The sequence below is a fragment of the Sardina pilchardus genome, chromosome 8 (genome assembly GCF_963854185.1).
Source record: "Sardina pilchardus chromosome 8, fSarPil1.1, whole genome shotgun sequence".
NCBI lineage: Eukaryota > Metazoa > Chordata > Actinopteri > Clupeiformes > Clupeidae > Sardina > Sardina pilchardus.
Genome location: NC_085001.1, coordinates 34585389 through 34611244, shown reverse-complemented (window position 1 = coordinate 34611244; position 25856 = coordinate 34585389). Strand labels below are relative to the sequence as shown.

Below are 25856 nucleotides of genomic sequence, written 5' to 3'. Positions count from 1 at the left end.
GAATGACTTACAAGTGAATAATTCAGCAAAAGAAAATTACAAATGGTTTATTATCCTGGGAATATGCATGCAAACTTTCCGCAAATATATTTGGGATTTGCACTGCAGATCCGTCTCGCCAAGAGGCCATTGAAGCCCATTTCCAATGTCCCTAAAACACGCAAATATAATCGCTAATCCACCATGGACGTGTATTTCTTTGAAAGTGAGTAAACGACTGCATTTAAAATCTTCATTTACAAGATTGCTACACTCCTGAAATGATTTGGCAAGAGTGTAATGCACCAATAGTTATGCCCCTGCTGGAAGCTGTCAGTCAAAGAACCTTCTCCAGACCCACTTTCAGCTGAGAAGGATCTGGTTTCAATGAGACTAACACTGACTAAAAGTTGAAATAGTTAAATACACAAATTACTTAAGGAGTATCAATACAGCATTTATTAATCATTTACATGTCTTCATGTGTTTATAATTAGGTCATTATTCAATAAAGTATTATACAAATCGAAATATGCTGGCATTAATGTGCAGATGTGACATATGCTCTGTTACCTGTCTGGCAGCGATGAGCTTGCCTAAGGGCATGGGCACTTTGTTCTCCATAGCAATGCGTTTCAAAGTGCTAAGAGCTTTTTCCTGATTTCCCGTCAGCACGTCATAACGGGCACTCTCAGGAAGCCACTGGAAAGGGAAAAGGTGACATTCTCATAATATATTCTATTTAAATTTGACATAGAGACAAACATTGTTGAACTGTGACTTTTTTACAATAAGTAGACAGCAATCCACCTGGAATGTTTAGCAAAACTTTATGTTTAGCTTTTTGCCAGATAGGACAGTGAAGAAAGATAGGAAGTGAGTTGGAGAGAGAGAGAGAGAGATGGGGAGGATAGGGATATGACCGTAGGTCGATTTCGAGCCTGGGTCCCCAACCATGGGCACTTGCACCACAGCAGCCCTTCCCCTTATTTACAATTCATTTGAAAGCAAAAATCTAGACTTAGCTTGCAAAACTACAAGCAGATCTGTCTTCAGATATAGGTGCTGGTCATATAGAATATAAAAAGTTGATTTATGTATGCATGAGTGATTTTCCATCAAGGATTCCTTGGACACTGAAAGACCGGGGTGCACTAAACTTGGTGGGCATGTAGCCCCACAAGGATAGCACGGAACCATTGTTTGGAACCATTGTACGCCGCCGGACTGGACCCCTTGAAAGGGCGGACACAGTTTTCTGTGAAAATCTCGAGAACCGCAGGGCCTGGGAGGACCACCTTTTTTTGTGTGTTGGTTAAGGGGCCATATCAACCCATGTTTGTGTGTTTTGGTGTGTGTGTGTGTGTCTCTGTGCTTGTGTGTGTGTGTGTGTGTGTAACTGTGAATGTCTGTCTGTGTGTGTGTGTTTGTGAATGTACTGTATCTTATATATGTGTACTATGCATGTGCGTAGTGTACAGTCACTAAATGTACGCATTCAGAGGGTGTCATAATGACCCCACACTTCCAATTTCGCACATTTTTGACCATGATACCTGTGATTACACCTCTTTTCACAGTACAATTATATAAGCAACAACCCTGATCCCACCCAAAAAAGTAAAATTTTGAGAGACACTGTAACGATGCGTGCCCGAGCGGGTGGATTGGTCAGAGCTGAATGATGGACAAATGCAGCAGTCTTTATCCACAAAGGAATTTTCTTTATTATACTGTATGTAAGCTGCCGGCAGGCAGTGTTGGGGAGTAACGCATTACATGTAATTGAGTTACGTAATTTAATTGCAAAATAAATGTAACAGTAATATATTACAGTTACTGTAGAAACATTTGTAATTCAATTACAGGTACTTTTGAGATTTTTCAAAATTACAATTTGAATTACATCTCAATATTGTCAGCAAAACCTTGCAAAGAATATTGTATGTAAAAAGAACTGTTTCCCTCCACAGCCATAGTTTGATACGGGACCTTCTGATAGGCTCTCACGTCTACAGAGCCATCAGCGTAGGCCTACATGCCTGCCTGTAAACGTGTTATGATTATTATTATATTATCCTCACAAAAAATGTGATGCTAATTCATGTATTGAATTAGCCTGATTACCATCGACTTTCAAAGGCTCTGCGAGACTTTAGTCTGACCAACAGCCTGTGCTAACACGGTTTCTTGCCAGCGCTGGTTGACCCGCCTCCTTTAAGTGCCTCGATTTGCTACTGGTAGATGTCAGAAAGCGGATTGCCGAGTTTAAACCAATAACAACACTCTTTCCTCTGCCTTGAACACGCCTCTACCCAGAGCCGTTGGAGCTGCTCAAAGTTGATTGGTTCTCGAACAAAGGGGGCAGTTCCGCAGATTTCGGGAACTCAGAAATCCTTCTCAATGAGCAGTTGACCAGACCAGCAGCAAAAGCCTGAAGGCGTTGCGTCACTGGGAGGGCGTGCCAGGCTAGTATTGAATGCCCTTGCTGCCTTGTGCGATTGTACAGAACTGCTCGGCAGCCTGTAGACCAAGGCCGAAATCTTCGCTTGGACTTGGGGACTACAGTATATACTGTATATCATTAAAAAATCGGAAAAGTAATCAAAATGTAATCAAAAGTAATTATTTACGTTACTCAGAAAAAGTAATTCAAATAGTTACACTACTATTATATTTTAAACAGGGTAACTTGTAACTGTAACACATTACATTTCTAAAGTAACCTTCCCAACACTGCCGGCAGGTGATGCGAAAAGACAAACAAACACTGATACAAAACGAAAAACAAAAACTGGGACAGTGCCCCCTAGTCTACCTATAGCCTACCTCAAGAGGTCTTTATAGCTGGACCTCTCACACCTGAGGAGGAATCTATCTCTCCCGTCTGAGCTATGCAGACCCCATATAGAACACTGGCCTGAACCACTCAATTAACATAAATCAATTAACTGAGATACACAGCATTTCTGTTCACACATGACATAGGCAATACACCTTACTAATAAACTTTCATGTTATTTATCTCCAATGCCATAAGAAACATTACTACGCACAAAATATAATTACCTCTCTGAACACCCCTGCCCACATACGCGCTCCCAAATCCGGGCGCGAAATATGCACACAAAAGGTTCCCTTGCCCAGCACCCCAGTTTGTTCCCTGCCACAAGGAAAGTAACTGAAGCAACGAGAACAGGCAAGCACATTCACACCAAAGCATACCTACAGTTCAAGCATATCTATTTTCCCCAACTAGGAAGCAATGATGTTAAACATGCGCATTTAAAGAACGCTTACCTTGCCGGTAAATATAGCTTACGCTTTAAACCCGGTGCACTACACGGCATAGTCTCCTGTATGAAATAACTCTAAACAATATTTCTATAACTTAACCACAGTCTTAACATGCATCAGGTCTGCCACCACAACAGTACACAAACAAACATTCACATTGCTAATGATTTAATAGCGCAGTCTTTGTTCGCACCGAAGTTAAGAAAAGTCATTGTTTGCGTTGCGGCGGGAAAGCCGCATTTGCCAGTGACAGACGCACTGCGCTCTGTCACAGACACCTATTAGTTTGTTAGTGAATGTCTATTTGTAAATAATGCAATTGTACTTGTACTGCACCCATTGCCCCTCCAGTCCATCTGACAAGTGTTCCATTGATTATCAAGAGATGGACAGATTATCTATGAATTGTAGAAAAGGACTCCAGGTGTTATGAAATCTATTAGGATTTACCCTTAGAGTATCTTAGTTTGTCTAAGGGTAGAGAAGCAAGGACTTCTTTAACCCAGCAAAGGAGAGATGGGGGATTAGCAGACCTCCATTGCCGCAGAATAAGTCTCCTAGCTAAAAGTGACGCAAATGCGATGCCACATGTTTGGGACGTGGAGATCTGAACCTCCCAGCTTTAACACCAAAGACAGCGGCGATATGATCTGGTGGGATGAGCCTGCCACACATGTGTGTAAAAGCCTCAAATATCTGGGTCCAGAAATTTGTCAGTGCTGGGCATGACCAGAACATATGCCCAGTAGCTAAGCGATGTGGGTCACTGTTTGGATAAATGGCAGCTAACCAATCCCTAGAGAAATGAAGCCTGAGTAGTATCTTAAATTGGACCAGATTGTGTCGAAGGCACAGAGACGAGGTGTGGATTAAATCTAGGCTATCTTCTCAGGTCTGCACTGAGAGTTGAACACCAAGGTCCTGTTCCCAGGCACATTTAGTCTTCTCTGTTGAAGGCATATTGAAATTCAGAATAATGTTGTATATAAAAGAAATGTTGCCCTTAAGGGTTGGATGACGCTCAAGTATTCTGTCAAGCAAATCATTGTCAGGAAGATGTGGGAATGGGTTGCGTTCTCTGGTAAAGCTGCGGGCCTGTAGATATCTGAAGAAGTGAACCTGGGGTAGTGTAAAATCCTTATGCAAAGTCTAAAAAAAAATAAAGGTGTTGCCCACAAATAAATTGTTGAAAAACACTATGCCACTATTGCTCCTCTAGCCTAGAAATCTAGACGCACCCTAGCGGCAAAACATATTTTTTGCCTAGCAGGAAGGTCTAGCGTCACACCGTTAAGGCAATCCTGTGTCCGACACCAAGTCAGTCGGTCCAGTCGGTGTGTACCAAGTAATTGAGCCTGCCTTAGCACGGTGACGACAGAGTTGCGCGATAGCAGAACAACCATAGAGAACAACGTAACTAAGCGCTGATTGGTCACAAGTGCTGGCCTGTTACGTGCAGAGGCAGTTTGAAAGACAACGATTCATCCCACCCACAGGCTTCAGCTCTATGAATGGTCCGACTCCAGACTATACATTTAATGTATAGTTTGGCTTGCCAGGCTACCAGTCCGTAGTTAAGGCTGGTAAATGCACTTGTGTTCTTTACTCACTGGCAGGGCTTGAGAGTGGGCAACAGCCAAGGTGGAGATGCAGTCCCCCTTAGGTCACAAATTCAAGGATTTTCCATACACCTTGTTGTGAGTTTTTGACCAGAGAACACTGTGGTAAGAGGCATCATGTGGACATGTGGCAGCATGTAGATAAGCTGGGATTCCTGTAACCACAGTAATGCAACAGAAATACGGTGATTTTTCACATAAATCTCCATTTCTCAAGGTCACGAGTACAGTACTGTCAGTACGGGGAAAAAAGCCCGAAAACAATCGGTTTTACCTAGCTCGAGTTGCTGCAGCCGACTAGCCTGGCACGCCCTCCCAGTGACGAAACACCTTCAGCGTTGCTGTCGCTGGTCTGGCCAACTGCTAATCGGGGAGGATTTCTGAATTCCGCAAAACTGCGGAAGTGCCCCCTTTGGTCGAGAACCAATCAACTTTGAGCAGCTCCCACGGCTCTGGGTAGAGGCGTGTTCAAGGCAGTGAAAAGAGTGTTGTGATTAATTTAAACTCGGCAAACCCCTTTCTGACATCGGCACTTGAAGGAGGCCGGTCAACCATGCTCTTGGAGAAACCGGTGAGCACAGGCTCTTGGTCAGACTAAAGTCTCGCAGAGCTTTGAAAGTCGATGGCAATCAGGCTAGCAGCCGACAGCCAAAGCAGCTAGGCAACTACAACGCTACACTCTGGGGACATGAATATGTGGACTCATGAACATGCCCCCCGAGTGTAGCACCATCAGGGGGTCAAGGCCGTGTAGATTAGCTTCGGCAAGTTAGCAAGCGCCATTTTCAAGTATGGCGCCTCATGGAGCATTTAGAACCAGCTTCGTGCACGAAAATCCGTGTTGGGCACGAGCTTTCATGCGCGTACATGTTGGTGGACGGGTACCTACAGCCAATCATTACTCCGTGCGACACTCCACTCGACTCAGGTGTGCGTTCCCGAGCAACTTCTTCTGCTTGTTGTTACGTGGCAAGCAAGGTATGTGCATTACCGCCACCCTCTGAACTGGAGGATGACTCTTTTTACAGAATGTCCAATAGAAATCAATGTAGGTCCATGCGTAATTTCCAGCTTTGGATCTTTGCGCATGGTCAGAGCCGACTGGCGCTGGATCGGAGCTCCAGTGTTCAGCCTAGCATCGGCCATTCATTTGTATGGAGGGCGGGACTTAGTCACGCTCTCCAGTTATAATACCTCCATGAGCACCATAGCTGCCTCTAACTGCTGGTTGTGGCAACTTGATCTAGGTCAAACCAATTATTTCCTTTTTTTTTCTTACTCGACAGCACTCAGTGACCTTGAGAAACGGAGATCTATGTGACAAGTCGCTGGATTTCCCCTTAAAATGAGTGTCTTTTTTCACTTCCTGGTTTTGTTGTTCTTGATTATTGGTTCATTGATTTCACCCATGCCGTGTTTTGTGTTATGTACCTCAGACACTTCCGTGTTCTTGTGATCGTGCTCAAATGATGTGGTGTTGCTTATTTCCTGTTCTTTCATCCATGTTTGGAGGCTAAACATTGAGCTGACATTGAGTCTGCATTTTAGCACCATATTGATCATGCATTTAAATCACCATCCCAATATTTCTTCTGATACAAATGTATAATGTCAGTGTTTGATATATAATATGTAATATATTTACATATTTCAAATGCATATATACTTACAAAGCAGAGGACAGCAAAGATCAAGAGAGGAAGTGTGGAGAGTGCAAGCAACCAGCGCCAGCCCAGGGTTGGCATAACCATGATGGCTAGCAGTACCTCAAACACAGTACCAAGTGCCCAGAATATCTACAAATCAGAGAGACTATGTCAGTGAGTCATACAATATGATGGTACTAAACCATATAACCAAGTGTTATTAATCTTAAATAAATCTAGTTGGTATTGTGTTTAGTATTTAAGAGACATACCTCGTGAGATCATGTTGACTTAAGGCTGCTTTACATTGTATGATTTTGATTTCACAGTCACAGTTCACAGTCAGCGACTACATCTCCAAAATCGGACAGAAATCCAGACATCCCAAGTCTCCCGGAAGTTCCGGGAGTCTCCCGCATATTAATAGCGACTCACTGATGCCCGCGAATTACTTAAAATCTCCCGGAATCTAGAGCGAGCGGGCAAGATCGCGCACACACGACACAGACTGTGCTCAAAACCGCGCACACGACAGAGAGGCAGAGCGAGAGACTGTTCATGTCTGTGATAGTGTGCGTGAGTGTCTCATGAAGCATCCTGATTGGCATGTTTCGGTAAGTCAACCAATCAATTTCAAGTGTGGGCGGGATTATATCTCTTCTCTCGAACCGTATCAATAGGTTTCATTTCAAGTGCATATTATTCAGGCCGGCTAGTTGCCAGGGCTACATGAAAACAACAAACTCCTTATACCTGTTTAAAGTTGCAATGGAATAAGAATAAAAGCCGTTTACATTAATAGTATAGAATAATAGTATAATTCTTACATGATTAGAAGTGCATTGGGCTATAGCCTGTATTATTGCCTTGTCTTTTTTTTTTTTTTTTTTTTTTGCGGGGGGTTGGGTTGGTAGGATACCTCCCTGAAATGACTTTTTGCAGGTTGGGATGCCTGGAAATCATGGGTTTTGCACTGGAATCGCAGCGCGCTCCGGTCAATCGTTTAATGCAGTCTTTTTTAGTTTTGCCGTAACGACAATATCAAACATGTTTGGTATTATCACAAGTCTTTGCAAAATCACTCTGAGACTAGTTTGTGACTTAAAACTCTACAACTTGTCTTTAGATATGAGAGGGTCTGAGACTGTAGTCGTTCAAAAATCTTTTCCAAATCTATGCAAAGTCTGTCATTGTAAGGAGGGCTTTAGGCTTTATTTGACAATAAGACTTTGACTTTATGATTTTAAGGAATGTAATGACATCCTTACACCAGGTTTTTGAGATACTAGTCTAAGACCCTCTCACAGTCATAGCGTTTTTAAGTCACAGACTATGATATTGCAGTTTAAACTGTTGCTTAGGGGGTATTCACACCTGCCTTGTTTAGTTCGATTAAAACGAACTCAAGTTCGTTTCTTGCTTGGTTCGGACCTTTTTGACTGGTGTGAATACAATCACTCGAACTCTAGTGCGGACCAAACAAGCGGACCGAGACCCAGCTGAGGAGGTGGTCTCGGAGCGGTTCCTATCGAACCCTGGTGCGGTTCGTTTATGGTGTGAAAGCAGACCGACCTCGATCCGACCCAGTTACAGAAATCTACCTTTTTTGGATTTGACGAGCTCCCGTAGTTTTTGCGCGTTATGGGAAATGTAGGATAGCTCCGTGACGCACAACAGCTGTAAGCAGCAGTGGGCTAACGCTTTTTTGCCAACAATAATTTGATTTTGCATCTCCTACCCGTTCCGTCTTCCGTAGGCCTGCTGTTAGCATGTTGGACACACATGAGAGCTCTTCTCAGCTGTTTTGTTGCACGTCTTCGTCGATGCAAAATTACGAGCATGATATTGTTAAACTTGCATCAAACGGTCTTGACGCTCAAGCACTTCTGCAAAGCTGTAACTGTAAACTATATTGCTAGGATAATAACGAGTACAGTACGCACGTAAAGTAGTATTTACGTGGGCCAACTTTGACTTTGGCTTCCTATTCTTCACCCCACCTACACGTTTACCAGCCAATGGTTGAACGACCTTAGCACATGTGCTTTTGTTTATAAATTCTGGTCCGGTTGCAATTTATCACGGTGTGAAAGCGAACCGCACTAAAAAAGAAAAAAAGAAAAAAACATTGGTCCGGACCAAGTAAGTGAACTAACGGACCTTCCTGGTGTGAATACGCCCTTAGCCTCCAACACAGCCTAATAAATGCATGATGTCGATCGTCCTTTCAGTGACATTTCCCCTATTTCTTCGAGGGTGCACGCAGCGCACCTGGGACATAAATTACATATCGATCATATCGATCATCATGAGAAGCTTAGAATGTTCTGGCGTTTTTTTCTATGTGCAGATCACTCTCCTTCAACAATACCAACTTGTTCCCTTTGATGAACATAAGTAGCAATTATCCATTTGGGCATGGCAAACATTTTGCTGCCAGCATATGGTAGTGAGTGAACGTGGGGTGCGTAGTGGCCTCGCGTGCCTGGGTTTTCATTTTTGTTTAACTTGACATAAAAGGAATAACGACTAATTGAAATTTACAATATTAAAATTCAAACCTTTCTTGTATATTGGATTATTTTTTCCACAAAATGCTAAAATATTTTAGTTTTATTTTTCTCTGGGAAGTACTCTTTTAGGTAAAGGTCTTCAAATCCGCTTTTTGATAACAGAAAATCAAATGAACAAAAAGGTAGCCTACACGTATCCTAAAAGCCTGTTGACTGCTGTAGGCTACTAGACTGTAATGGAACAAGTTCATGGAAAACGTATGCTTGTGCAGAACGTGTTTCGATAATCTATCCTACAGAGCCGGTAGGTTACGCGAGTAAGTTTGTCTTGTTATCCAAATGAACTGTCTATGACTATGAACTGAAGTTAGCGAGTTACAGAGACTGGCTAATAGCTAACAGTCAGTCCGACAGAGGGGGGGGAAATAGAACACTAATGTTGCATTTGCAACAATTTATTCCGACTCCATAAGGAACGCCAGGTCAGCATTAGTAACAATATTGCAGTTGTGACTGCTTAGCCTAGAAATCTAGACAGCAAATCACGTCAGGCTAGTGGCTGCAGACCGTGGCATTCAATTCGAACCTGAAAAAAAATTGGGGTGATTTTCATAATTTTTTAAGGTACAGATATCTGGGGCTATAGCCCCCAATGCCCAGGTCTAACGACGCCACTGTTCTGTGACATAGAATAGTTGACTAATCATTTATAAGAAATTACATAACAAACTAGAAAATGTAATTCCATGGAAGGAATTACCATTGCATGTAAATGTAAAAAGGTTGCTGTGTAAAACATTGTATTAGTTAAAAAGACAACATAGCCTAGCCTACTGTATGACACAATAAGAATAGATGAATAACAACCCAATTACAGTTCCACTGAAATTACTTGGAAACCCACATTTAAAAAGTGATTCATGAAAATGCATTAAAATTGTGGATAGTATTTTGGAAAATAACTCTTCATTTATTAAAATAATAGATTGAAATAAAGTTGCCAACTTCAAACGAGTTGCAAGCGCTGAAGTTCACCTACAGTGAAACGAATGATGCTATGCAGCAACAGGTAGGCTGAGGAAATGATATAGCAAATATAACATAGCTAGATTGCTAACAACAAACATGATGGCAATGATGAGAATGATAACAATGTAGCTTGTACTGTACAAACGACTGAGAAGAAGGCTTAAACCTAAATGGAACTGGCATGTCTATCAGGTTGGACGCTGAGTTAAGACTGGCGCGGCTAGAAGCTAACGTTAAATTTGATTGTCGTTAGCTATTGATTGTCTAAACTGGTCTAACTATTACTGTAGGTGTTCCCACACAACGTCACCTAGAGCTAACCGGTTACTGTAACGAAGCAAGATAGGAGTGGGCTACTGCAGGAGACAAGACGAAGACGATAACGTTCCGTGGCATGGTATCAACGTTAGATTGCTTCTTCTAGTCACTAGTGTTTACAGCCAGAGAGGGTTAAAGTGGAGCAGATGGCTAATGAAGGATTCTTTGCTACAGCTGTAGCTTAATGAGCACTACGTAACAATCCATTTCTGCCGCCAAAGCGTCTCAACGTTAAGTCTATGGGATTTTTGAACTCTTTTATCGTAAATATCAAAAAAAGTATAAAGTTCACAAATGTGAAAAATACATTTTACAAATCTCCGTTTCAAGACCTTTGCAGGAGTGCTTGAATGACGTCAAACGGTTCAGTAGTTTTAGAGCCTTTGATCGTTGATTTTGGTCGGAAGAAGAATAACTATATTAAGAAGAACAGTGATAACAGTACATTGCATTGACATGCAATGTAATAATCATATAGGCTACAGCGGTGGCCTACTTTGTCCCTTCCTGTTTGGTGCGAGGTCACTATTGGTTTTTAATGTTCAAGTCACTATTTGCATGAGCCATAACTAAAAAGACCTGCAATAATATCAAACATGTTTGATATAGCTAAGATTGGCACCTAAACAACCTACTGTAGTTCATGGGAGCACGCATGGGAGCACACTCCCATGATTTCTGTCTGACTTTGGAAATTTAGCCGTCAATTGTGAAAACTACGGTGGCCCTGAAGTGCAAAACACAACACAAATAAGACAACACAACACAAAGAGAGAAATCACAGCCCCAAAGTGCACAACACAACACAAAAAGAGACAACACAACACAAAGAAGAGAAAAAACGGCCTCAAAGTGCACAACACAACGGCAAATCACACAACACAACACAAAAAGAGACAACACAACACAAAAAGAGAAAACATGGCCCCGAAGTGCACAACACAACAGCAAATCACACAACACAACACAAAAAGAGACAACACAACACAAAAAGAGAAAACACAATGGCAAATCACACAACACAACACAAAAAGAGACAACACAACACAAATAAGACAACACAACACAATTAGAGAAACCTCAGCCCCGAAGTGCACAACACAACGGCAAATCACACAACACAACACAAAAAGAGACAACACAACACAAATAAGACAACACAACACAATTAGAGAAACCTCGGCCCCGAAGTGCACAACACAACGGCAAATCACACAACACAACACAAAAAGAGACAACACAACACAATTAAGACACAACACAACGGAAGAGGTAGGTACCTTCGGGCCACATGAATCGTCGCTGGGACACGTACGTACAGCCCGCAGAAAATAGCATGCTGGGTCTTCACATGTCCATAAGAACCCACAGTAATGAAATATCCACGTTGTGTTTTATTCATAATATGTTTGGTGTATAATCCAACTCATACAAAAGCAACAAGTTCGAAACAAATCATCAGAAATCAGGAAGTAGCCTAAAACAGCTTGTAACTCTGTCACACATCACCGTTCTAGATAGGCTACCGTCATATACCATATATGGTAATTTTTGTGAGATCCCCCTGTGTAAGAGTTTTATTGTCAGTAGCCTATGCACCATTAAATCTTCGAATTATTTCAGCCTGCATGTCTCTTTAAATCTTTTAATGAATGTTACGGGGACTTTACTAGGGTTTATAAAGTAAAGTCGCATATCACTGAAATCGTCTACCCCTTGGCTTCAACATTATCCGGTTTTCAATGACGAGGCATGTGGCTGACTAGTGCTGTCATCATTCAAAGCTGGGGAGCCTGATTGACAGCTCTCTTGCCCAATCTCCTCCGGTTTTGAATATCTCGTCGCAGAAAGACATGTGGGGCAAAGCCATCGCTTTGATGTGGGGTAGCTACCACGGTAACTAGGGGGATCTCACAAAAATTACCATATATGGTATATGACGGTATCTAGAACGGTGACCGGTGACAGAGTTACAAGCTGTTTTAGGCTACTTCCTGATTTCTGATGATTTGTTTCGAACTTGTTGCTTTTGTATGAGTTGGATTATACACCAAACATATTATGAATAAAACACAACGTGGATATTCCATTACTGTGGGTTCTTATGGACATGTGAAGACCCAGCATGCTATTTTCTGCGGGCTGTACGTACGTGTCCCAGCGACGATTCATGTGGCCCGAAGGTACCTACCTCTTCCGTTGTGTTGTGTCTTAATTGTGTTGTGTTGTCTCTTTTTGTGTTGTGTTGTGTGATTTGCCGTTGTGTTGTGCACTTCGGGGCCGAGGTTTCTCTAATTGTGTTGTGTTGTCTTATTTGTGTTGTGTTGTCTCTTTTTGTGTTGTGTTGTGTGATTTGCCGTTGTGTTTTCTCTTTTTGTGTTGTGTTGTCTCTTTTTGTGTTGTGTTGTGTGATTTGCCGTTGTGTTGTGCACTTCGGGGCTGAGGTTTCTCTAATTGTGTTGTGTTGTCTTATTTGTGTTGTGTTGTCTCTTTTTGTGTTGTGTTGTGTGATTTGCCGTTGTGTTTTCTCTTTTTGTGTTGTGTTGTCTCTTTTTGTGTTGTGTTGTCTCTTTTTGTGTTGTGTTGTGTGATTTGCCGTTGTGTTGTGCACTTCGAGGCCGTTTTTTCTCTTCTTTGTGTTGTGTTGTCTCTTTTTGTGTTGTGTTGTGCACTTTGGGGCCGTGATTTCTCTCTTTGTGTTGTGTTGTCTTATTTGTGTTGTGTTGTCTTATTTGTGTTGTGTTTTGCACTTCAGGGCCACCGTAGCCAGACCAAAACAGACCAAAATCGCACAATGTAAGGCGGCCTTAAGGATCTTGCAGGTCTGGGTCACTGATTACAAGACTGTGACTAGATTCCTGTAAATTATTTCCCATTGTGCACTAAATATCAACAGGAACTCGAACAATATCATGTCTTATTTTCGCGTTTCTATAGCATTGTTTCATGTGTGACATCCCTAACCGATATAGAGTTGTTTTGTCTCACTGACTAATATTTTATAAGAAACGAAATAACAAATGAACATATAGATCTGTCTTCTACTTTGCCCCTTCCTGTTTGGTGTTGGAGAGGTCACTATGGAGGTAAATCAGGTGCAAAAGTCTTGTGTACTCGTGAAAATGAGTTGTGCACTTGTGTCATAGAATTTGAAGTCGCAGAATTTTTTCTTCTGCCTTGCAAATCAACACAGAGGTTACAAGTTCACAGATTTCTAATTACAGGTACACAAATATCATGCTACACTTCACAGATGAAAAGTTTCTGTAGGCCTACGTTTAAAAGGGGGAAACTGTGGACTATTCTCTTTTTTTACATGCACACAACTCACGTAACACAACTGCTTGAATCTGCAGCTACGAGTCTCAAGTTGTATTTTCTGCTCTCACATTTGCACCTCGTCAACTGGGATATTAGGTGCAAAAGTCACGTGTGTAGTTGAACGAATCACCTCAGGTCTTTGGGTTGCATTGACCACTATGTAATTAAATTTAATCAAAAATGCCCTCCTCCCCCTCCTCCGCTTTTGGTGCCACCCTGACATCTGGCTGCAGTGTAGCTCCACTACAACAAGTATATGCCACATATTGGGTACTGAAATATTCACAAGAATCCATAGAAATTGAATCTTCATGTTGTGTTATCCAATATTAGTTGTCCAGATGTATAATCTAGCTTATATACAACCATTGATCCAACAAAGTAAATACAAAAATAGAGACTTTAGTATTGGTCCATAATTTGTGCAGTTACTCTATATCGGAACACCTGACATACAATCCGAAAAGTCTACAAGGAACCTCAGAGTGTTACCTTTAATTTGAGACCAAGATTATGCTTCTACACTAAGGGGTTCATGTGCAGTAAGAATTTGATTGTCTGTATACATTTTGGATTGCCAAAAGTCCTATGGGGAGTTTACATAGGAGATTTTTAAAAACGCATGAGCATATCTTGGTAAGTAATGGTCAACAGCACTCATATTTCATGTTATATTGATTTACTTTTGCACCCAACTTCCCAAGACCTGGTGCTAGGGCTCAGTTGTGTTTCTAGGTTAGTATATGACTTAGATATGTGGTCAGTTCAGAGATGCTTGCAATCCGCCTGGAAGAAAAAACTATATTCTAGCCTCTGTGGCCCTGTGTCAGTACATCGCACAGTTATTCTGATGGTCTCTCCTCAACCTGCTGTGTCTCAGCTTTCCAGAGAGGTCAAACTAGGTGGGAACAGTGGCCTCTAAAGCAGGCACAGTGCCATCTTAGGCAAACAAAATAACTATTTTGCGCTGGCAGCCAAATGTCCTTTTTTTTTTTTAGACCAATTTGCTTAATGCACTGGCATTCAAATTTGCTTATTTTGTTGAGAATATGTCTTAAAATAATTAACTCTTATTCAGTCAAAGGATTTTACAGGAAAGCACTAGGTAAGTGTCTTCAAACTAAAAACAATATCAACTACATTTTTGTTATCTTAGTAGCCTATATGATTAATAAAACTTGGTTACACAAGCTGTTACCACAGAATTAGCATTTTTGTAAGAGAGAATGTGGATATCTAGTATATCTAGTAAGTCTAAGATACAGTCTTGAAGTTAATAAGCATCTGAATGCATGTATGTGATCTAAGTGTGTATATGTGAAAAACAGTACTATACCTCAATCAGTAGAATACATGAGGCCCTTGACCTCATGGGTAAGAACTCTGCATACAGAGTGACACTGTGGGGAATGAGTAGAAATGATGTTTTAACATTTGTAATAATAATAGTAACATTTTTAGATAGTGTATTTCTCAAACAAAAGGCAGCTATAGATAATAACAAAAAACAGCAACATAAAACACAAGGAAAGTATACCAGTAATAGAAAACAATAGAAGAGGGTACAACAAAACACAATTTACAGTGGAAGGGCAGGTGTGGGCCTATGAGTACAGACTCATACAGTCACATCCCATCCTTAATCCATAGGGTTTCTTATTACATCGGTCCACCATTTGCAGCTATAACAGCTTCAACTCGCTAGGACTAACAGGAGGAAGGCGACCTTTACCTTTGAGGCTATCCGCCTTTTGAACTCAAATATGCCCCCAGCCCCCTCCTCCCTCTCCTGGGACTAACCCCCCCGCCCTGTCTTATGTTGTGTTATGTCTTATATGTCACTATGCCTGCACAGAGAAATTGCCCCTCGGGGATAAATAAAGTTTTTTGAATTGAATTGAATTGAACTCTTCTGCAAGACTTTCCATAAGGTTTAGGAGAGTGTTTATGGAATTTGTTGACCATTCTTTCAGAAACACATTTGTGAGGTCACAGACTGATGTTGGACGAGGAGACTGGCTCTCAGTATCCACTCTAATTAATCCCAAAAGTGTTCTATTGGGTTGAGGTCAGTACTCTGTGCAGTCCAGGATAGTTTATCCACAGCAAACTTTGTCATCCATGCCTTTGTGGACCTTGATTTGTGCACTGGTGCACAGTCATGTTGGAACAGGAAGGGGCCATCCCCGACCTGAGCTTGGTCCCTTAGTTCCAGTAAAAGGAACTCTGAATGCTTCAGCATTAACCAAGAGATTTTGGACAATTCCATGCTCCCAACTTTGTAGGAAGTTTGGGGATGGCCCCTTCCTGTTCCAACACGACTCTTAAACCTTATGGAAAGTCTTCCCAGAAGAGTTGAAGCTGTTATAGCTGCAAAGGCTGGATCAACGTCATAATAAACCCTATGGATTATTATTAAGGATGGGATGTGACTATTATTATGGATCATTATTAAGGATGGGATGTGACTGAAGTACATATGTGAGTCAAGGCAGGTGAGCGAATACTTTTGGCAATATAGTGTATAGCATATACATATAATGAGCCTAGTTAATGTCTTAAAAGAGCCACATTGATGTAGCAAAGGCTATGCTATTTGATATTCAGTTGTAAATGCATATTCTGGTCTACAAAACTGCACCAATTGCTCATACAACGCCGTTGTAACATCTGTGTCTAGAAAGTGTTGTTGTTCAGTCAAAGTTCCATTGCTCAAAACACTGCAGTGTGAATGATGTCAGGCAATACTGTAAGTTGATGGTAAAAACTAGTCCTGCACATTTACAAGAGCATCTACAGTATAGAGCTAGATACTCAGTTTGAGGGTGTTCAAGTATGAATATAGAGGGGTCAATCTAGTCAAACTACAGTAATGCAATTTACAACATTTTACAACTGCAAAATATCCATGAACAACGCTTCAGTAACTACTCTTGACCTGTCGTTCCAACCACCAAACTTTCCGCCCATGTTGCTGATTGAACGTTGAAACTACCCTTTCTAGAAACACCAATTGGTCACCCTGTGGCTGACAGGAAAGAAATCTGAAAAAAAGTATAAATAGTACCACATACTTGAATAGTATATCTGTATCACTAATGGTTCCAAAACTACAGCCCTTTGAAGCTTCAAGTAATTTTAAGCATCATGGTGAACAATCCTTTTTGTTCAACTTGCAACATTATTGGCTCTTTTGATATTTCACACACTTTGGTGAAACTATGTGAATAGGAGCACATTTCCCTTTTGAGTTAAAAAGAATCCAATCAGATCAAATGTATCTTGTGTAATTTCCCCTCTGCAAAGCAAATTCATTATATGAAAATACAGTACATCATCATGTTTGAGGGCTTCTTGTTCAAAAAGTGTTTGACACAAATTTGTCTGATTTGTTTTCCCATTCATATGGACTATAAGGTCATGACCATGCATTAACTTTGGCCATTTTCATTATCATATTGTCAGAGCATTTTTCTTTTAATTGGGCTCGGTTTTCAAAAAGCCAGTTTTCATCTTCTCATTTCACCATGTGGACAGGATTTTTTTTTTTTTTTAATTATATGTCATTCTGTATGTGACGATCATCGGTCCAGAATGTGGCTGAGTTTCCTTATTGAGATATGATTTTTGGAAAATATTGTCTATAAATCCACTGAATTTGCAATGGACCAGCAGATGCTCTTTGTCCGTCTCTCACAGAGGGCTGCATATACCATGAATATATAGACTTTGTCTAAACAGCTCGCTACTCGCAGAGGTACTTTAAGCTGGTGTAGAAAACTTGTCACAAAGATGGCAATTATGCTAAATCCTCTTGCTGGATGATAACCTTGTGTATGTATAATTGACTTGATTTTCTTTAAATAAGATTTATTGATGAGTAGTATAGGTGTTGCATGTTGCGACAATTATTTGGAGCAATTTAACTATGAACCATAAAAAGTGTGTTTAGATTGTAACAAATTACTCTCTTACTCTTCCATTGACTTCCATTGTATTAAAGCAGCACATACTGTATGGTGCAAAGTGGTACTGCAGGTCCAATACAAATTCAGTGGATTTATAGACAATATTTTCCACCTTGGTAAAAGCCCAACTCACACAAGACAAAGGATTTTCCTTGATGCAATGTAGTTATACAGTATGTTATGAAATGTGAATGTATTCATGTTAGGTATCATTTTAATAGTCTCAGTACAAGGATTGTAATGATTTAAGTGCAATAATACTCAGAACAGCTATAAGTAATCACAAGACTTGTACTTCTGGCGGCCATATTGAAGTCCACCCTTGTCATTTGAAAAAATGATTTTGTTGAAGAGAAAGAGATTGATCTAGCTAATAAAGATGTGCAGGAGGTTGTGGCATCGGTGTCTCAAGCTGGTGCCACAACCTCACAGAACATAACTCTGATTTTACCCTCTTTGCTTGGAACAGAATAAAACCTTATTCATAGAACATGAATTTATCATTTGCCATTGTTTTTTTAACCCAGTTCCTCCGCTATGCGAAGTAGGCCTAGTTCAGAACGTGTGTGGTTGCTATGCAACTGCTAAATCAAAGAACATGGAATGCCATCTCTGGTTAAGTCAAAGCGAAGAATCAACTGACTCTGGATACATTGGCGGAGTGATTATTAGCTGTGAAGAGTCACCAGTGGTGATATTGCTTCACCACTGATAGAACACGTCTCGTCCAATCAGATATTGCTAAATCGTTCGACCTGACCAAACTGTTGTAAAACATTTAATAACGCTCTCACATTATACTCTGGGATGTGTATCTCATCACGACAGTTAGTTTCTTGATCTCGCGTTTCTGAAGTGTTTTGCGGATGTGCTGCTAAGTGGACAAACTCACATAGCTTACTTTTTGAGGACTTGTAAAAGATTCACAATCCCCTAAAATTTTGACTACTGAGTGAATAAATAAATGAAATATATGGCAGCCATCGTGTGCAGTAAACTTTCTTTTAATAAGCCTGTTGTAGCCTACTGATGCGATGACCAGTTGTAGTTTTAGTACTAGTAGGCCTATTGAGAGGTGCAGATTAATTCAGGTAGGACTGTGTGTATACATTTTATTATGCGTATTATAAGATGGTCCGTGAAACTTCTTGATTACAAATAGTGGTCCACACACATAAAACGTTTGAAAACTCCTGCTTTAAAACAACACTTACGATTGTGGTGCACCTCCAATGCCAAATCCCACGAGAGCACGAAGGAACAGAATCCAGGCATAGATGGGAGAAAATGCACTGAGAATGCTGTAAAACAGTGTCCACAACACACTCATCCTCAGGCCCTGGTATACATGTTCCCATGTGCGCATGCGCACACACACACACACACACACACACACACACACACACACACACACACACCAGAATGAATGATTTTACTTCCTCAGTTTGTTTTTTCAGAAATGATATGATGGAAATTATTTTGAAATACACAACATTGCCAAAAGTATTTGCTCATTTGCCTGGACTCACATATGAACTTCAGTCACATTCTATTCTTAACCCATATGAGATCAGTTTACCCAGTCCTGTAGTCTATCTATGTAATACACAGGACTACACAGTATACCCACTTAAATGGCATCACCATCTCAGTATATCCACTTAAATAACATCACCATTTCAGTATACCCACTTAAATAGCATCACCATCTCAGTATACCCACTTAAAATATGCAAGGATGGGTATTAACATTTGGAGTTGATCACAGTATACCCACTACAGATAACTTGACTACACCACTGTGTCCACCCTTTGCAGCTATAACAGCTTCATCTCTTCTGAGAAGGTTTAGGAGTGTGTTTATGGGATTTTTGACCATTCTTTCATACGCATATTTGTAAGGTCACACACTGATTTTGGACGAGGAGACTGGATTTCGGACTCTCTAATTCTTCCCAAAGGTGTTGAGGTCAGGACTCTGTGCAGGCCAGTCAAGTTCATCCACACCAAACTCTGTCATCCATGTCTTTATGGACCTTACTTTGTGCACTGGTGCAGTCATGTTGGAACAGGAAGGGGCCATCATGTTGCTGGACCGAGCTGGGCTTGGTCCATTAGTTCCAGTGAAAGGAACTCTGAATGCTTTTGGATTTTAGATTTTTTTTGAACAATTCATTGCGGAAAGCCTTCAGTTGAAGCTGTTATAGCTGCACAGTTTGGACCAATGTCATATTAAACCCTATGGGCTAAGAATGGGATATGACTGAAGTTAGCATGTTAAAGGGGACATATTATACCTCTTTTTAAACAAGTTAGAATTGGTCTATGGGCTATACAAAACATGTTCATGAAGTTCTTTGCACAAAATCACTCTCACATAAAGAGATTTCACCAGCTCTATTCTTGCCAGTTTCGTTCTCTTCCAAATTGAGCCGTTTAAGGGCTCTGTCACTTTTATGCAAATAAGCTGTTGCTGGCCACGCCTCCGGCTGTGTGTACTGTTTACGCTGCTCGTTTCACACGTGAAAATGACTGCAAACAGAGCCGGTATCCAACCACATATGATAGACCCTGGTGCCAGGGTTGGTCTATGCAAATTCCCTTAGTATGACGTCGCAATAAGGGATCCATCCAAATGGCTCACAGCACCAAAGTCTTGACACCAAAGTCTTTCTACTGACCTACAGAAAACGGATGGATTTTTTTTTTCGCGTTTGGAGTGTTTATAAGAACAGTAGAGGCCCAAATATGAACACAAAGGCCCGCAAAAAGTGAGTTTTGCATAATATGTCCCCTTTAAGGCAGGTGAGCAAATATCTTTGGCAATATAGTGTATGTAAATGCAGCTTTCAATCAGAGAAGAGAACTCACTGTTTTCCGGCCATACTTATCCGATATGTTGCCCCATAGTGAAGAACTGATCATCATTCCAATAAATACAACCTAGTCAAAAAAAATTGCAATCAGGACTGTTGAAAAAAAAAAAAAAACTACCAGTGGCAGCCAACCCTGCTGACCCAACTGAGTTCTTTTCTCCTTCCTGAGGCCCAAATAGACATATAAATACATATACATATAAATAAGTACATCAAGGATATGTTAGCGGAAAGAGGCTGTCGACCCCAGTACACAAAAACAGATAAAAAGAAATGCAAAGCACTTGTATAATACTGTACCGAGGTGAGCAGTGCTACCTCCCAGCTGGCTAGTCTCCACTCACAGTGAAGCTGGGGAGCCAGTATACTGAGTATCATCATCTCCATGGCATCAGCCATCTGAATGATTACAGAACAACAAAGGAGGGGGTTTCAAATGTAATGCAGAGAAAAGCTAAACAAAGTTTTGCCAGGAATTTCTTGCATTGAACCAAAAGTTTATCAAATCAAATAAAAACATTAGTCAACTCATTAGTCATGATGAACTATTTTATGCTACTGGGTTCAAGCCTCTTGTCAATGAACCAGCACAATGTTTTACATCACTTTTTTGCAACATGTAAATTAACTCTGTGACCTCTGTTCTTAAAAAACCCATCTCACCCATGACAGCCCAGTGAGGATAGACAACTTCCACTGGAAAGTCCCAAAGCCAATGGCCTCAACTGCATCTTCCACCATAAAGGTATCTAGGATGAAAGCAAACATCATATTACATGTTCGCTGGAAATGTGTGTATGGTACATCTGATTTGATATGAATGAATGAATGAATGAACGATTTTATTTGACATTCTCAGTTCTTACATAAAAATAAATACATGATTCAGTTATAAATATACCACACCACATACTTAAACTAAAAAACCCTCATTTTGCTAAGCTGACATCAATTTATTTGAGCGCACAATATAGCAAAAATGAGCACACAACTTAGTAAAAATGAGACAACAATTTAGTAAAATGAGCATACAACTTAGTCAAATGAGTGCACATTCTTGCAATACAAAAAAAAAACCTAACAATGACACTTCGTGGGTTCTAATCAGGTTATTTCATATTGATAAATTAACATAGCCTAACACTTCACCGAGTCCAACCGGCAACTATTCACTAAGGGGGGAATTCTCCCATGCGCGTAAGGGTGCGTAAGGGTGCGTAAGTAAAACAAAACGCGCAACTACGCGCATTTCCCTCTAAGTCAATTCTGCCATCCACTTAAATCGGCCATTTACGCGTGGTAGAGAGAGTTGCGCGTTTTGGGTGGAGCAACCCCAAAATCTGGGCGTTTCTTATATACAACTCTTGCGCGCATTCTGCCATGGCTTAAGCACTTTTCCAGCTACATACTCTGGAGGGCTGGAATAAGGTCGAGCGCCACTACAAGGTGAAACAGCATATTGCTCATGTCGGCAGAAGGCCTAGTTCTAAATACATGTAGGCAACACAGAATTTACAAATTGACATTACAGTATCAAATGTGATGCTTATAAGCTGATACAGCTTCATGTTTTCCGCATTACAGTGTCACACAGTGGCATATTTCGCGCCATTACCTTCACTGGCTTCATAGGCTACATTGTTAAATAGCCTAGTGAAAATCCCATTATAATCATGTACTGTATGTACGTATGCAAGGTGAACTGAATAAAGAACTGCCTACAGTAAAATGGTGTGTCATCACATAGCTTAACAAAGAAATTACTTCACGAAATTTCACTTTTGCGTTGACGTTTTTTTTTAATAAAGAGTCAAGACGTGCTTGAGGTGTGTAGATTTATAATTCAAAAACTCGGTTGACAAAAAGGTTAAGCTGGCAGCTGCCTCGCATAATATCAATTGATCTATGTTAAGACATATGTAGACTGACATCTGCAGCTTCGAATACAGAAGAGAGACTGGCATAGAGATGAAGTTGGAAGCGACCAAACACCTCCATGTTTTCCCTATTAAAATACAGTTACACGAGTAGTCACACGGCCAAGTATGGTGAGACAAAATAAAACGTGGTGCATTTCTAAGCAGGAAAAAGGGATAACTATATTGTGTGGCTGAATAACATTGGGAACACTTAGACTCTGCGCAGTAATATCCTCACTCCAAAGTGAAACTGAAAGTGCAAGAGTGAAGATATTACTGCGCCACACCATATAGTTATCCCTCTAACCTGCTCACAAATGCACCACGTTTTATTTTGTCTCACCATACTTGGTCGTGTGACTACTCCTGTAACTGTATTTTAATAGGGAAAACATGGAGGTGTTTGGTCGCTTCTAACTTCATCTCTGTTTGGATCCTAATGAATGCATTGGGCTAGCTAAGTGCTATCAAAGTTGCGCCGCGCGCCAGAGCCAGTGAGTGCACGCATTGAAACGTGAGAGGTATGTATCAACTCGTCTTAGTTAAGGGAATAACGTAGTTTAATATGAAAAAACGGTGAAGTGTTCCTTTAAGCCATGGCAGAATGCGCACAAGAGTTGTATGTACAAGAAATGCCCAGATTTTGGGGTTGCTCCACCCAAAAGGCGCAAATCTCTCTACCACGCGTAAATGGCCGATTTAAGTGGATGGCAGAATTCACTTAAAGGGAAATGTGTGTAGTTGCGCGTTTTTTTGGACTTACGCACCCTTACACACATGGGAGAATTCCCCCCTTTGTGCACATCCCAGGTGCTGAACAAAAAAGGTCACATTTTGTGTGATGTCAGGAGTGTGCAAACTTTTTTCACCAAAAATTCTACATAATGATAAAACATTTAAAATCATAATACTGTATAGTCAGGATATAGATTTGTTAAATTCTTGTTGTACCATCAGTGGGATTAGCAAATTCCCGTGGAACTGAAGCACCATCAGCCAGGTTGACAGGGTCAAGATCAGCTTGGGAAGTGTTTATCTGGACACCTTGTTCCTTGATGGTATGGTCATCATCTGAGCGAGAGCTCTCGCCTGTGCGGCGAAACTTCACCACACTGTAAAATGGGATACACACACACACACACACACACACACACACACACACACACACACACACACACACACACACACACACAGATACTAAATACAGTGCCTTTAATTTGTAAATTACTTTAAATGTAAAGTTGGATGTTGGAAAACCAAAATACCCACCCTGTACAAAAGTATTCATGAGTTACTTTTAATACCAAGGTCAACTAGGCTATACGATAATAACAGTAGACACACTGGGGCAATTGCTCTGTCGCTAGCTTGGAGTTTAACACGGTTTTAAACTCCAACTCCCGACTCCAACTCCAGTTTAAAACCGTGTTAAACTCCAAACTAGCGACAGAGCAATTAGCCCTTTTCACGTGATGTCAGACGAAGCATTGCTGGGTATCCATTGCTGCATGTCCAGCCGCCAAATACTACAGAAGAAGAAGAAGAAGTATTCAGGTCCCTTTCCACAGGTGTATACAATCAAGCACCTTGATTATCAATGCAGACTGCATGGTGCTTGATTGTATACACCCGTGGAAAGGGACCTGATGAAACCCATGAATACTTCTTCTTCTTCTTCTGTAGTATTTGGCGGCTGGACATGCCGGAGGATACCCAGCAACGCTTCGTCTGACATCACCGTGAAAAGGGCTAATTGCCCCACTCAGATACCTTCCAAAACAAAGAACTGTGTTTTTAGTGTCTTTTGGTTGCATCATCTTTTTTGGGGTGTTGAAATTGCAAATACAGTCTAAAGATGTCTTAAAAACCCCCTTATAGTGTATAGCCTTACACATTGCATGATTTCCTGCATGAACTACACCTCAGTCACACTGTTGAGAACTGGTCTTCTTTCTTTGGTTAATGATCAGGCTATAATAAGATTATGTTGGCTTTGTAATCATTGATAACCAGGACTCTTTCATAGTTGTTGATGTAAACCAGGCCATTTTAGCGTCCACACAGGTTTATTTACATCTCAGACAGACACCAAACTTTTTGTAGGCCTAGCTTACAGTATCCATATCGAGGGCTGAGAACCAAAGTGACATTTCACCAACTTTACAAGAGAGCCAAAACAAATCTAACTGCTTCTATATGTTCACATTTTAAAGACCTTTGGTGTTTGTTCAATAACTATATATTTATAAATATTTTACTTCAATAATTTTGTCAGCTAAGAGAGCTCAACAAGAGCTTTCAGGTGATATATAGGCTATAACTCAATTTTGACCAAAATGTCACTTACGCCCCTTTGGTTCTCAGCCCTCGATATGCACTTATTTCTGCCTGTTCCACCCACTTTGTGTGGCCATATCCTTCTAAAAGAGATTATTTAATGAGGAGTGTGTTACAACACTAATGTTCTTCAAGAAAAAGAAAAATGTGTGAATCATAGCCTAATTTGTTTGAGGCCTTAGCTAAAAAATGAAAATACATAGGCTACTTAGGCTAGGGGTGAATATGGCAGTCATACTTTAGGCTACTGTTAAAAGCATTGACTTTTCATGTTTAAATTCTCTTACATGAACTAGCAGTAGGCAACACCATTGCTTGATGGGTACTATTTTAATTAGCTTCAAACAACTAGGCCTGATCATCCTCTACGTCTATTTTGTCCTGTTAATTGGCAGAGTAGATGTGCGGTGGTCTCTGGGAGGGATGTTTGGTATCAAAGTGTATGCTAGTGTGGTCCGGTAGGTAAACACATTGAATAATAAATGTCAGAACAGGCTAGCAGAACTAAATCAACCCCCAAAAGATCTAAGCCATGACCATAACCCACAATAGCATGTGGCTATACGTGTTTTCTCATCTGTATCCAAATAATCCTCACATCATAGATGACAACAATCATAACCTTCGCCGACGTAATTGTGCATTAATGCAAGTGTGAATGAGTCTATAGGCTGTAATTTACACTTACGGAAGCTGTCGTAACTGGAACAAATCTTCGTCCATTATGGTGACTTTTTCAGGAGATAAGCTTTCTTCTAAATGCATCTACGTTAGTCTACATTTTGGTGCGTGCGAGCGAGGGAGCGAGATTTCAGCACCATGAGCTTGCGGAAAGGTAACACGCCAAAACAGAACCGCCTACGGAGGGGCGGTGCAACCACAGCTTGATGTCAGTGGTGTAGATAAGTATAGGGTATACAATACGCCATGCCATGGTCAATCATGGAAGTGTGTATGCTTTATATTTAAAAAAAAAAAACACCCTCAAAATTCCTCTGTTTTTCAAATGCCCCATTAGATTGCCACTATTGGTC

At 40.8% G+C, this 25856-nt stretch overlaps 1 protein-coding gene across 1 annotated transcript in view; it reads right to left on the bottom strand.

The window, feature by feature from the left end:
* Nucleotides 1-25650, bottom strand: part of svopa (SV2 related protein a) — a 41413-nt gene extending 15763 nt beyond the window's left edge. The window contains exons 1-9 of the mRNA XM_062543758.1: nt 25511-25650; nt 23437-23597; nt 21230-21315; nt 20867-20965; nt 20562-20633; nt 18905-19029; nt 15059-15122; nt 6566-6691; nt 553-681 (exon numbers count right to left, since the gene is read on the bottom strand). Of these exons, the coding sequence (XP_062399742.1) occupies nt 553-681; nt 6566-6691; nt 15059-15122; nt 18905-19029; nt 20562-20633; nt 20867-20965; nt 21230-21315; nt 23437-23597; nt 25511-25587 (939 nt within the window). The 5' untranslated portion in view covers nt 25588-25650. The remainder of the gene's footprint in view (nt 1-552; nt 682-6565; nt 6692-15058; nt 15123-18904; nt 19030-20561; nt 20634-20866; nt 20966-21229; nt 21316-23436; nt 23598-25510) is intronic.
* Nucleotides 25651-25856: the final 206 nt, after the last annotated feature.